This window comes from Sinocyclocheilus anshuiensis, unplaced genomic scaffold (assembly GCF_001515605.1).
Source record: "Sinocyclocheilus anshuiensis isolate Anshui unplaced genomic scaffold, SAMN03320099.WGS_v1.1 scaffold94, whole genome shotgun sequence".
Lineage (NCBI taxonomy): Eukaryota > Metazoa > Chordata > Actinopteri > Cypriniformes > Cyprinidae > Sinocyclocheilus > Sinocyclocheilus anshuiensis.
The window spans coordinates 1,096,525-1,111,094 of NW_015546049.1; the positions used below are offsets into that span (position 1 = coordinate 1,096,525).

At 37.2% G+C, this 14,570-nt stretch overlaps 1 protein-coding gene across 1 annotated transcript in view; it reads right to left on the minus strand.

Moving 5' to 3' along the window:
- Positions 1-14,570, minus strand: part of LOC107699105 (cytosolic purine 5'-nucleotidase-like) — a 38,771-nt gene that overhangs the window by 15,533 nt on the left and 8,668 nt on the right. Inside the window, exons 4-13 of the mRNA XM_016500280.1 lie at positions 9,377-9,494; positions 9,159-9,254; positions 8,960-9,051; positions 3,920-3,977; positions 3,172-3,265; positions 2,935-2,988; positions 2,773-2,856; positions 1,829-1,870; positions 1,625-1,732; positions 874-940 (exon numbers count right to left, since the gene is read on the minus strand). Of these exons, the coding sequence (XP_016355766.1) occupies positions 874-940; positions 1,625-1,732; positions 1,829-1,870; positions 2,773-2,856; positions 2,935-2,988; positions 3,172-3,265; positions 3,920-3,977; positions 8,960-9,051; positions 9,159-9,254; positions 9,377-9,494 (813 nt within the window). The remainder of the gene's footprint in view (positions 1-873; positions 941-1,624; positions 1,733-1,828; positions 1,871-2,772; positions 2,857-2,934; positions 2,989-3,171; positions 3,266-3,919; positions 3,978-8,959; positions 9,052-9,158; positions 9,255-9,376; positions 9,495-14,570) is intronic.

Genomic DNA, 14,570 nt, shown 5'->3' on the forward strand with positions numbered 1-14,570 from the left:
TTAAAACCACCTCGAGTATTTTAATAATTAAGTAATGTTAGATTATATATATAGATTATATATAGATTTTATAACGTAATGCTATTTATAATCCGATAATCTACTTAGCCGTTACTCCAATGTAGAATTTATTTCTGCATCATTCTGTAATAAGAAGCCACATCAGATCAAGAGGGAAATTATTTTCAATATTTGTCTGATGTTGTGCAGTAAAAGAATGTTATAATGTTCTTTTTTGTTGTTGGACAAAAGGTTTAGTCATTACACGGGAAGATGCTCGGCGTGTGTTGCTTTTTCAGATGCAGACTTTCCTCATCTCAGTATGCAGACTCAGGGACACACAAACAGAGCCAGCTTGGAGAGAAATAAAATGCACGGAAATTTAAAAGCAAAACCTAAAAAAACACTCTGATTGGTTGAACTCTTCGTCTTTTTCTGTTGCTTGTTTTGAATACTGCACGTGGACAGAGGCGTCACCAGGTTTTTTGCGTAGTTTAGAGTGACAAATCGTACCAGCGTACTTTGAGGTCAAAATGCGTATCCGCTACGCAAAATGCGTACAGGTTGGCAGGTCTGCATTATAGTAATTACAATAACTGGGTATTAACCCTGAACTGGGTAATAACCATGAACCCTAGTTACCTTATTTTACCAGTACTTTCATGTAGCTAACTAACGTATTACCGATCTAAGTGACTGTACACATGCAGTGAAAAATCATGTGATAAACTGTTCATCTGTAGTAGACCAGATGTCCTTGTGATCTATGTTTCAATGCCTTGAGGAGATACATCACTGTGTGTGTGTGTGTGTGTGTGTGTGTGTGTGTGTGTGTGTGTGTCATTTCCATCTTTATCCAAGAATTTAATGTACCTCCAGAGTAAACAATGCCATGTTGTAAAGGTCCAGTGTATGTTCCTATTTTCAGCCGCCCTGTAGTCTGTGATAGAGAACAGACTGATTAATATTTAGATGTCCAGACTGTCTGAATATTCATTCCATGTACTTCAGTGGTTCACAACCAGGGGTCCAGGGCTCACTAAGGCCCCTCAGCACACTTCCAAGGGGTCCACAAGATTACTTAAAATAAGACAAACAAGCTTTAAAATAAGCTAAAACAGGAAGGAGTTGTGGGGGGAAAAAAAGAAAGAAATACCAGAAATATCTTGGGTGGCCTTTGGATATTGTCTTAAATGAGTCAAAAAGGTTGGGAAACACTGATAAACTTTATTACTATTACTGTTTTTTTTTTTCAGCACAAATAAATAACTTTGCATCTTGTTGGTTGGTTGGTGGTTAAACTGGATTGTGGGGGTTACAGACAGATTTTTGCATTAAAATATCTCTCTTAAAAGTGGCATGACTGTTCAGTGAACTGTTTAGCTCCTTAATACTGCAAAGCGAATCTGTAAAAGGGAAGACAGGAAAGGGAATTTTCCTCTAATTAGTTCTATTGTGCTCAGCAGACTTCATTATAAATGCTCAATACTCAGCGCTGACTAACCTTCTTTGTGATCACGTTCAGTAGGATAAAATGTTCCAGAATGTGCAATACTACACCTGCTGACTTTGAGATTCTGCTTCTGTTTTTGTAATAGTAGAGCTTTTTGTTTGATATACTCACCGTATCCACCTGTCTTAGAACAGTTCCCTCTCCAAAAAATAAAGGCTTTCGAGCATCCACTAGGATAAGGTCGAAGTATGACTGCCACGGACGGTGTGGAGTGCCATGCTACGACATAAAACATTATTATGAGCAACAATACTGTATATGACAGGAAACTCTTTCGAAAGGTTTAAGGACAGGCTGAAAAAACTATGTGAATACCTTTGGGCCATGGGGGAAGTCAAACAAGTATGTCATAATTTTCTGTAAAACAAATCAGAACAAAAAGATCATGGTTTGTCTGTGTCCAAGAATGAAACAAACCAGTTGCATGTGCAATAGTCTATTGCTCTGATTCAAAACCTAGTAAGCTGCATACAGAGGGATTTTTTATGGCAGTTTTGACACAAAGCCTTTTGAAAAGCATAGCTTAACTATGCTGCCTCCTAAGATTTAGCAAATTGCTAAAAACTAAAAATCAAGATGTAAGTGGACACTGTATTTCTTATTTTAATTTGCGCCCAAGAAACAACTGTTACTTTTTCAACAGTTTTTATTTATGAACCAGGGCTCTCACAGCCTTTTTAAAAGCGGGAATTTTAAAAATATGTTTTCTAGACAAGAAAAAAAAAAATTATATATACAGTATATAATATACACACAACAGTTTCTGGTCCTCAAATCTGATTGGCTGAGAGCCTTTTCCAGGCACGAGATATTCTAGTTGTAAAAAAAACAGTTGCTAAGACAGAAATGAAGATTAAAATAGGGTAATGAAGGTAGTTAATTTTTGACAGGAATGAAAACAGGCTGTGAGGGACAGAACTACAGTGCGTTTAATGGGTTGTTAAACAGATCGATTATTCCGCTGATGGAATCTTTCCAAAAAACCTTTCAGTAGACAAAAACAGTTTTGAAAGTTGTGAAAATTACATGATCTAATTCAATATGGCACATACCCTGATTAAGGTCTATTAAAATGTCAACCAACATTTGTGTGTGGCATGTTATTAGAGTACTGAGCTTTTAGCTTACGTAAATCGGCCAGTGTAAAGCGATCCAAATCTCTCATTTGTGAGGTTACCTTAGAGGAAGCATGTTCTCAATATGCAGCTAACTAGGTTCTGAAACAGAGCTTATGTATGCATTTGCATCAGTAAACTAACGTCTGTGTATTTGTAGTCACTGTTGGTGGCTAAGAAAACTTTGGCGACTTCATTCATGCGGCTCAGCAGCAATGGCAACTTGGCCTTTAAATTAGAAAAAAAAAAAACAGTTATTCTGAGAAATACAATAACTTCAGAAATTAAAAAAAAAAAAAAACTTACATCTTTCACAACATACTTCTCCAGGTTTTCCACTGTTTTCTCCTTCAATGTTCCCTGAGAAAATAAATAAAGCCTTTAACAACAGAACAAGTTTATGACATTCATTAAAAACACTTAAATTAGGAATCTAGTACCTACCTGTACTATTTCACAGTTAATCATAGCTGTCTGCTATTAATGTACACAGCTACTTTGGCATATTACTCTGATCGAAAGAGAAACAGAGAACCTTTTTACCTTAAAATGTACCCAGTCTACAGCGTCTCGAACATCTTGGAACATGCTCTTGAAGGACATGAAGAGGTCTCCATCCTTAAAGCCCGTTTCACAGCTAAAGGTTTAGAAAGAACAGAAGGACAGCAGAGTAAGAGGCCGAGCTCCAGCTCTGACACATTTTATCGACAGTCAGACATGTTTAAATGGGACAGTCTTCCCTTGTTTGAGGTTGTCCGAGCCAAACAGGAAAGCTCTCTCCCCCTAAAAGGACCAACAGGTGTTTCAGAGGACATGCATCCATACCAAAACACAAATCACAGACTATTACGTTTTAACAGATTTAATCTAGACTAAATAACTCTGGCTGTTTTTGTTTGTTTGTTTTTTTTCAGAGCATGAGTAGAATTATTTCCATGCCATTTAAAAGTTATAGTTTTAAATGTTTATTTTACCTGCTTTACATGCACTATGATTAGTCATTAGCAAGTTAAAGTAAATGGATTATAAATTATGGCATGCACGGACATGATTCCAAGTTGAACCACAGACTACAGTCTGATTGTGTCCTGTTTTATAGCATAGTTGTAAAAATTTTATGCTGTATTAGGATTTTCTTATCAAAACATAAAGTGTTAGGTGGTGAACTGATATAGAGAGCATTAAACAGTCCTCACCCACAGTAAATAATTCTGATTATGAATCAGTGGTAAGGCTGTATGCAGTGTCCAAGGCAACAGAGTAATAGAATCATAGTCACTGGAACTCCTACCTTGAATATCGGTCACAGTTTGAGAAGAAGTCAACCAGGCAGGCTAAAAGGTATGTTTCTGTACAGAGAGAGAGAAACAGATAAAGAAAGAAGGAGAGTATGAAAGAAGTTCTCAGATCCAGTTTATTTTTGTATATAATTTAATTTATATACCACTGTTCACATGTTTGGGGTCAGTAAGATTATTTATTTATTTATTATTATTATTATTATTATTATTTTGAAAGATCAATGGCAGTAAAAACATTTATAATGTTAAAAAAGATATCCATTTCAAATAAATGCTGTTCTTTTGATCTTTCTATTCATCAAAGAATTCTAAAAAAAATAATACAAAAAAAGTATTACGGTTTCCACAAAATCATTAATCAGCTAATTCTATTTTCAACATTGATAATAATAAGAAATGTTTCTTGAGCAGCAAATCAACATAGTATAATGATTTCTGAAGGATCATGTGACATTGAAGACAGGAGTAGTGGCTGCTGAAAGTTCGTCTTTACATCACAGGTATAAATTAGATGAGTTTGCAACTTTGAACTTGGCTTGAAAAATCCTTGACTGAAAGTTTGAAGCAGTTGTAAAAGCTTGAATTTTGAAAGCTTAAATAAACAGAGTTTGTACGGAAGAATAATAATAATAAATTGATATGTACATTTTCTGAAGAAAATGTGAGTGGTGCTTGCCGTGGCAAAACTCGACACTATGCAGTTACTTGTCTTTTTTATCATGTTTTAACAATCAGTTAAAAAGTGTTTTAACACTTAGCTAATCGCTATTAGCATGTATCTATTCACGGCTAGCATGTGTAGCATGTTGGAAGTCCTGTTTGCTAGCACGAGTCAAATGTGCCAAGACCCATGTCTATATGATGCTCTGATGCAGAGATATAGGTCTTATAAATGGTTGCTAGTGTACTCTGTTTGGTTGTTAGGGAGTGGCTTGGCAGCTACCAATGATGATACTCCAAAGACTGCTTGCCAGTATGAATGATATAAACCAAACCCCATGTCTCTGTGGCATACAGATTTGAAAATATCCCTCTTTAGGTTTGGGGTCGCTAGGGTGCTTGACAATGGTTGCTAGGGCATGAATAGGAAGTGGTGAAGATAATAAGTGATGGCTATTTGCTGCCCCCAAACAAACAAATCCAACCTCATGTCTCTACGACACTGTGATACAAAGATATTCATCTGGGCTTTTTATAGAATGGCAGTCTATGGGATCAGTTGCTAGGGTGCTCTAAATGGTTGCTAGGGCATGGCTTGATACTTTCACCATGATCCTGAGAGACTGATTGGTTGCCTGAGTAAAATGAGCCACCCCCATGTCACTATGACACTGTGATGTAGAGTTATGTTCAATGCAAAATTCCTATGCAAGTTACCTTAGTAGAAAAAACGTGTGCTCAGATTTTGTTTCATGGCCATCCCTCACCATAGTATGTCTATGGGGCCACATATACCCCATTGCGGGGTATGTTCTCGCATAGCTTGCCAGCCTCTTCAAATGTGGTGACCCACATGTTTCTATGAAATTCTCGCTCTGCGCTACAAACCGTCAAAGTTGGCCGCAATGCAAAGTCTGGGATTTTTCGCATGCTGTGAGAACATCACACGCCCGATCGCTTACAAAATTCAACGCACACCGCTCCTCAATAAGCCGCATGATTTGACACCTCTTTCATGGGTTTATGACAGACAGTACGGGACGAGTTACATGCCAAAATTTGTACAAAAGATGAATAAATAAATAATAATAAGCACACAGCATAGTTTGCAAGCACCACTCTAATAATAATAAGCTTAAATAGTAGATCAGTAGATCTTAAGTATGTAAGAGATAGGGTTGTGTATCGTTTGTTTTTTTTTCGATACCGGTGCCAAATCGATACTTTTAAAATGGTTCCGGTGCCTAAACGGTGCCTGAACCTTTACTTCAGAAAATCCACATATCCAGTCACAGAAGTAGCGGAACTCATGACCCTCCAGGAAATCCCTTATATGGACAAAGGCATTGCTATTATAGCTGTAACTGAGTAAACAGAACATATAAAAGTTTTGAATGATAAAACAAAGAGAATAAACGCTCGACTGCGACAATATAGTTTATCTGTGCTATTCAAGCCATCTCTGGCATTTTCATAATAATCAAGTATATTTATAATCCATTGCTAATCGATGTATTCTTTTTAAAGTAGCCTATGGAACATATTTTCTGCCTCATTCTGTGACAAGAAGCCTCATCAGATCACAAAAGGAAGCATTCAAATAAATTAAGCAGCACAAATGTTTCCAACATTGATAATAAATCAGCATATTAGAATGATTTCTGAAACATCATGTGACACTGATGACTGGAGTAATTACTGTTTTTTTTTTCCTGTATATTTGATCAAATAAATACAGCCTTGATGACCACAAGAGACTTCTTTAAAAAATAAAAAAAAATAAAAATAAATAAAAATAAATCTTACTGATCCCAAACTTTTGAAAGGCAGGGTAAATGCCATAAAGTTGTGCTAATATTTCATGGTGCCATTGAGAAAGATAGTGCATCTTGTAAGTAGTACGATAATCTCAGCACCTTTATTAACTCATAACGGACAGCTCTTCTGCACTGTCATGACAGTCTGAACATTTCATCATAGCTCATCAAACTCAGCAAAGACTCCTGTGCCAATTATCAGAGGAAGTGAAATGTTTGGAGGATTGTTTTGCGAGTGAGGCTGCTTTAAAGACGAGCCTAGCACTGTCAGTGAGTGTGTTTAGAGAGAAACAGACAGATGCAGGGGTATTTGTGCTAGTGTAACAGATCTGGAGTGGGTGGATCTCATTATGCATGCACACGGGCTTAAAGTCATACTAAATCCGCATGCACTGACACCAGAGACGGGAAACAAGGCTGCTCTTAACAAGAACGCACAACCGATTGAGCTGAAGGACAGAGGATCTGAGGGTTGAGACAAAATCTGAGCACAACAGCCTTTTAGATAATAAGACACTTATAAATACACAATCTGCAAAGATGCCTGAAGTATTTGACACAGCACATTTCACTGACCAGCGCACTTATATGACTACATTTACCACAACCTGAACAGCATTATGTGTGGAAAGTAGGGTTAGGTATCGTTTTTTTTTTTTCGATACCGGTGCCAAATCGATACTTTTAAAATGGTTCCGGTGCCTAAACGGTGCCTGAACCTTTACTTCAGAAAATCCACATATCCAGTCACAGAAGTAGCGGAACTCATGACCCTCCAGGAAATCCCTTATATGGACAAAGGCATTGCTATTATAGCTGTAACTGAGTAAACAGAACATATAAAAGTTTTGAATGATAAAACAAAGAGAATAAACGCTCGACTGCGACAATATAGTTTATCTGTGCTATTCAAGCCATCTCTGGCATTTTCATAATAATCAAGTATATTTATAATCCATTGCTAATCGATGTATTCTTTTTAAAGTAGCCTATGGAACATATTTTCTGCCTCATTCTGTGGCAAGAAGCTACATCAGATCACAGAAGGAAGCATCTGACTGGTGTTGTGGAGTAAAAAGGTTATAATGTTCTCTTTTGTTGGACAACATGTTTAGAAATGTGAATACAAGGGAAGTTTAGCTTTAGGCATTTTAATTTAAGCATGTTTAGCTTAGTTAACGGAAGGCTACCTGCTGCCATCAGAACAAGTGTAATTACTGCATTCACACTCTCCTCGGATGCTCTCATTTCCCGAGTTGTGCTTTTAAGTCGGAATGTGAAAACAACATGGACACTCACGTTACTACAAAGATTTGCTGGATTTGTATTATTAGAGCTTTCCGACTTGAGTTCACGTGCATTTTCTCAGTCGTGAAATTATTTTTCACGTGTGGTGCCGGTGATGATGCTTCTTACGTCTGTTTCAGAGAACAAATATTTCAATCGATCGCTCAGACATGGCACCGAAATGAGGCACCGAAAATGCGTTCTGATTCGTTCCAGTACATACCTGTTACATAGGTACCGGTGCCATATTGGTACCGGGTTTCGATACCCTACCCTAGTAAGAGAGCAATAGTGATGCTTTGCCTTTGGCAAGCACCACTAAAAATAAGTATGCAAGAGAACAATAGTGATGCTTTGCCTTATAGGCAAACACCACTAAAAATAAGCTTAAGTAGCATTTCAGCAAGTTGGCTTTCTCAAGTCAACTTAATTACATTTTAAAATATATTCAAATAGAGAACAATTATTTTAAATTGTAATATTTCACAATATTACTATTTTTACTGTATTTCTGATCAAATAAATGCAGCCTTGTTGAGCATAAGAGACTTCTTTTAGTAACATTAAAAAAAACTTACACAAGCAGTTTTGATGAAAGTGCATTTGAAAATGCAACAAAAAATATTTTATCTTGCAAAAAAAATGCACTTACCTTATTGCAGGTAAGAAGGTCTAAAACTCTCATGTCATCTGGTCAGTTCAAGTAATAATTTGCTTTAAATGGAAAATTCTGGCAATATCTACTCACCTTATGTCATTCCAAACACATGGCCTTTTTTCCAGACAAAATGGCAAAGCTGCTTTTTTGCCATATGCTCTCATAATGCGCAATTATTATTGATCAAGTTCAGTTGGATCGTAGCATAGTTTATTAAAAGATAAGTAAAAAACAAAAGAATTAAAAAATTAATTTCCTGCTTAAAATGTAATTAATGTGTTACAGTTATGACCTTAAATTTCAATCCAAGCATGAATCTCTGAATCACCAAGAATGAATCACTTCATTACTCTGTCATACTGTACGAAAGAAAAACCCCCCCAAAAAGAATAACTGCACACAAATACAATTACAACCTGTTTCTGAAGACTATATACATGGCCGTTAGTTAGAACAAATATTCTCAGGAAGCAACTCAGGAATTTAAAATAAAAAACACACTCCTCATGCACACGTAAGCATTAAGAGTTAAAAAGAGCCACTGTTAATGTGTATCTGAATGGCAGCCAGTGACAGGGCTACGTATAGGACAATGATAAAGTGCCTACCTGGAAGGTTAAAGAGTGTGTTGAGGATGTAGAAGCGTTCTGTGTCATCACGCTGGATAAACTTGTTGGGATAGAGCTCTCGGGTGTCAGGGCTGGCAGTGAGCACAGAAACATTATGAGCACATACTCCATCGGTTTCATCAGAGTTCAGTAACCAAGACCATCCAGGCAGGGCTTGACGGGTATCGGGATTACTCACCCTCGCAGGAAGATAAAGCCATGGGCACACACCAGGATGTTTCCATAAGCATCTACCTTCAGGAGGTTGCCATACATGGTGTCAAACACCAGACCTCTGTAAAAACAAAAAGAAAATAAATGGTTAAATGTGTTATTTATCCTATAAACATAATATCAAATGATAGTCTTGGTACAGACAACTGTCTCAAATATGGTCTGCCAATGAGAGTTTATTACCTTGTAGGGAAAGTGGGGTCGTAAACAAAACCGAGCAGTTCCTGCGGGTAGCCAATGGAGACCAGCCGCTCCACAGTCAGATCAAAGCCCAAAGATTCATATTCAGGTGATTTGTATACTATTGATAAGAGAGATAATTCAGTAAGATATATTGAACAGCGCAAATAAAATGAACAGACTACTATATAATTCCATTTTTACATCCTGTACAGTCTTGTAATAAGTATTAATATACCATAGAGGCACTGTTCATTTTAAAAATGTTTCATTATTTACTCACCCTCATATTGTTTCAAACCTTTCTTTTTTTTTTCTTTTTTCTTTTCAAAAGAAGATATTTGTTGTTTTTGCCAATTTGTTAGTTTTTTTTTTTTTTTACAATTACAGTAAATGGGGTCCAAAACTAGCTACAAGCCCCAGACATGACATGCAGATGAAAAAAAAAAAGGATATTGTGGCCACAAATTAAGATTTTGTTAGCCATTTTAGTTCAGTTGTGGCCACATTGTTCTAATTAGTTCTCTCGTTTTAGTTTAATCGTGTTCACTTTGTAATAATTAGTTCCCTAGGTTTAATTTAATTAAATTGTGGCCACAATGAATTAGTACAAAAGGGAATAAATGACTACAATGTGGCCATGGTTCAACTAAAACAAATCCCTTTTGTGATTCCCCATGTTTCCCTGCATGCCATGTGCACTCTCAGAAATAAAGGTATAAAGCTGTCACTGGGGTGGTACCCTAAGGCACAAAGCCTAAATGGTACATTTTAGTTTATCACTAAATGGTGCATATTAGTACCTTAAGTTAAAAGTGTATATTAGTACCTTTTGAAAGGGTACCCTCCTAGTTTTGTACCTTTTCCTGAAAGTGTGCGGAGCTCTGTATTTTGTTACATACTAAAGTATTAGTTGCCCAAACAATTCTCTCATTTACTAATAACTATTGGCACAATGATTAATATTTGTGGCTGAAATAACTGTAAAACCCTCCAAGCTAAGTTTATTCTGGAAGGGATCTCAATAACAACGGACCAAAAATAAAACATAAAGATGCATACATGGCAGCGTAAGTGTTGTATTTAAAGACACTCTCTGTGATACGTGTGGACCCCAACCTTGTCCTTTCACAGAGCAAGCGAAGTGTACCAGAACATTCACATTACAAAGGCTTAGCAGGGCCATGTATGCCCTGTGATCTAATCCAGTATGAAACCAGACCCACTTGCCCTAAAAGATTTAAACCCAATTAGATCCCAAGCCTCTGCAGAGGGATTTGGGTGGTATTTCAGCAACAAAAGGCATTTCGCGAGACCTAACCACAAAATCTGTTGTTCCAGCCTGACACCCAATTGAAGAAGAAATTAAAATAAGACGGACATGTATAGAACAACAGCTTCAGCAAAGATGGGGGTTACTAAACTGTACACAGACACACTTAAGCTCACGTCACATGTTGTTATGGAAGAGCTGGAAATGTGTTATGCTTGTTGTTGATGAGGAGGCAGGTTAAAGGGCAGAAACCCAGAAGGATCTCTTGAGAATACGGAATGAAAAGAAGAGGAGTGCCTCAGGGTGAACTCCTGGGTCCGTTGCTAATGAAGACTGAGACATGTTTGACCACAACAACCTGTTTGTTTGTTTGTTTTTTTGACAGAATGCTGTTTTTCTATAATAGGCTTGTGTTTGTGCACGTCTGAACATTGTTTGTCAAGACAAGCTCACTAAAAGGAGAAGCTTTATTCTGTTATGGTCCTTCAGAACACCTTTTTATCTGCAGTTGTTCTATTTTGTGCAGTCTCCCACTTTCAGTTTCCCTCTTTCCCTCTTTCAAAGCCAAATTCCTCTTTCAAATAAATTCCTTGATGGTCACAGACAGGTGCGACACATTCGATATAACAAAAAATAGCAATGGTTCCACACACTGTCGTAGACCTTTGTTGACATTTGACCAAAATGCTGTGTTTTTTAGTACAAGCTGCAGCAGCGTTTTTCTTTTTTTCCCACAGCTATTGATTTCTTTGTTATTTTACTAATCCATACAGACTATCATAGCCTAGTTTTTCCAGTTCCATCTAAATGACATCACAATCACAATCTTTGAGTTATATGAGACATTACAGTAAGTTATTTGTAGGACTGCCTCCAATGAGTTTCACGATCTGTTCCAGGCTTGTATATCTACAGATGTATGACAGACAGGCTGTGGAGTGTGAGGCAGATAGAAATGAATCCCCCAGAGAGCCAAGGCCAGAAGTACAGGCACACACAGGCAAACAAACCCCAACAGAGTCACTAACTCAGGCCAGATTCTTCCACCCAGATAGCAGCTGTACACAAACCCAACTGCCCCTTCCAGTTCTGTCTCTCTCTCTCCTCCCTACGATGTTCCACGAAGCTACAGCGAAACCTATTTTGAGCCTCTTTTTCCCTCTCAGTCACTATTCCCATCATCACTCTTTGCTTAACTGCATACACCAGTGTTGACCTTGGACAATGTTGGCCTTGAGCTAGCATACTTCTGCTAGGGTGAAAAGAAAATATTGTTGGCAGTTTTACAGCTGGCAGTCTATACTTCATTATATGTGGCCTACATTAAGACTGGGTAAAAGTTTGAGGTAAAATTAGTTTATGATTATATTGACAAAAAAAGGTTATGAGGTATGCATTGCTGTGAAATACAGGTCAAACTTCAGGTAACATGACCATTAATGTATTTACAGTTCAAGTGAAATAAAAGAGCCTCACCTAGATTTGATCAACTATTAGCCAGCAACTAGTCAACATTATGAAATCTTTTTCTCCTTTTTCATAATAAAGCATGTATATAAAATGGGAAAATTATACTGTCCATACCGCTTATACATAAAATACCTAAAATATCTACTTGAAGTAGCCCCTGAGATTTCAATAATTTAAAGAAACAGTTACTGCTAATGTAAATAGTTACTTTTAAGGGTGTTCACACTTGGGTTCACTCTGTACAAGAACCAACTAACACTTCCAAGTCACAATTCAAATATTTATGTCTTAAATTTATGTCTTCAAACGTTCAAAACCTCAAGCTTTTAACATCGCAAATATTCAAGATTTTATTTTGGTAGAAAACTGGTTAAATGCTGCAAACTTCTTTGCACAAAAATGTTGGAAATTATGTGAATATGAATGTAAATAAGTGAACCTATAGAGCACATTACACTCACAAATGCACATTAAACAAACAGTTTGTGGAGTTTGTGAGAAGCAGCATTTACCGAGCCGCTCTAAAAACATGGCAAACTGCACAAGTGTAAATGAACATAGTGCCACTCTTCACTCTGAAACACACAGTACAACAGACTATATAGTTCTTTAATTAAATTACAGCCTTTTATTAAATAATCACAGTTATTCCTCAGCGGTTTTCAAACCCTGAGAACCCTGCCCTAAACCAACCAAACATGGTTTGCTAACCTGGCAAAGCTGTTGTTAAGCTCGTTTATCTGGTCTGTGGCCAAAACCTTGCCTGGTGACCAGCTAAGACCAGTAAACTCCCTTTTCAACAGAGTTTTCATCGGCAAGACAAAATCTTCTTCATCACCAATTTAAGCCGACACCAGAGAGCTTTCTTCTCCAATATTACTGAAGGCAGTAAGATGACGCCAGCTAAATTATGCCTTAGTCACAAACAATAACTATTAGTTATGACACAAACAAGTGTCCTACTTGTCCACTCTATTACACTGAGGCTCTACACTCTATTAAACTGATTATTAAGAAAATGTATTTTACACCACTACATGAAACTTTAAATACTTCTTTATTTTTCTGTAGCTCCAAACTTGTTTACAATGACCTATGTGTTGGCCTAGGGCCACTAAGACCATGAAGATTCATGTTTCTTTCTCCATACATTCTTAGATAGAATATTACATATGCATGTGTGTTCAGAATTAGGGTACGATGTCAGGCTGGAGTTCATAGCTCAGATTACCTTCAGCAAGAAAATAAAATTGGTATCATCTTGCAAGGTAAACAAACTCCCTCGACCCCTCAGTCCGTTCATCAAGCTCTCCCTAACTAACATGCTTTATCTGCATTAAAGGGATACTCCACCCCAAACTGAAAATGTTGTCATTAATCACTTACACTCTTAAAAATAAAGGTGCTTCAAAAGGTTCTTCAAGCGATGCCATAGAAGAACCATTTTTGGTTCCACAAAGAACCATTCAGTCAAAGGTTCTTTAAAGAACCATCTCTTTCTTACCTTTTTGTAATCTAAAGAACCTTCTTTCACCACAAAGAACCTTTTGTCAAACAGAAAGGTTCTTCAGATGTTAAAGGTTCTTTATGGAACCATTTAGACAAAAACGTTCTTCTATGGCATCGTGAAGCACCTTTATTTTTAAGAGTGTACCCCCATGTCGTTCCAAACCTGCAAAAGCTTCGTTTGTCTTCGGAACACAATGTAAGATATTTTGGATGAAAACCGGGAGGCTTGTGAACGCAAGCAGCATACGCTCTTCTGTGTCAGCCGCGCTGCACGGATGCTCTGTTTTCGATCAAATACAAAGCGTAAATACACGTAGAAAACGTATCCTTGTGTCGCAGCTGACACAGAAGAGCGTATGCTGCTTGCGGATATTCTCCAAAATGGTGCTACGGTGATACAGAGAGACACAGAGGAGACGAATTGTTGAATAAAGTCGTTATTTTTGTTTTCTTCACGTACAAATAGTATTTTCGTTGTTTCTTAACATTACGGTTGAACCACTGATGGCAGATGGACTATTCTGACGATGTGTAATTTGTAATTTTACAACAGTGTAATTTACTTGGCAGTCAATTGGACAGTCACAAGCCTCCCGGTGCCTATGGTTGACTTTGGATTTTGCTGTCAGGTTTTTATACAGCAGAATACACTAGAGATGCACGATGTTATCAGAATTGGGCCAATAAAGGCTTAAAATGTAAACATCGGCCCGATATGAAAAATTATGCTGATATTGACGATAAGACGAATAACTCACATGTGCTCTGGGTGAGTTATCAATAAGATCACGTCAGCAGTGTGGTCATTCTTGAAGCAAACTTTTGTCTGAATGGTGATCAGATTGTTTTGGATTGCTGCATTTAATCTGAGAATGCAAGTTTGTTGTGTGATAAGGGGGGGCTGTTGGCCTACTTGTAATAAAATGAAAGTAAAATACACAAATA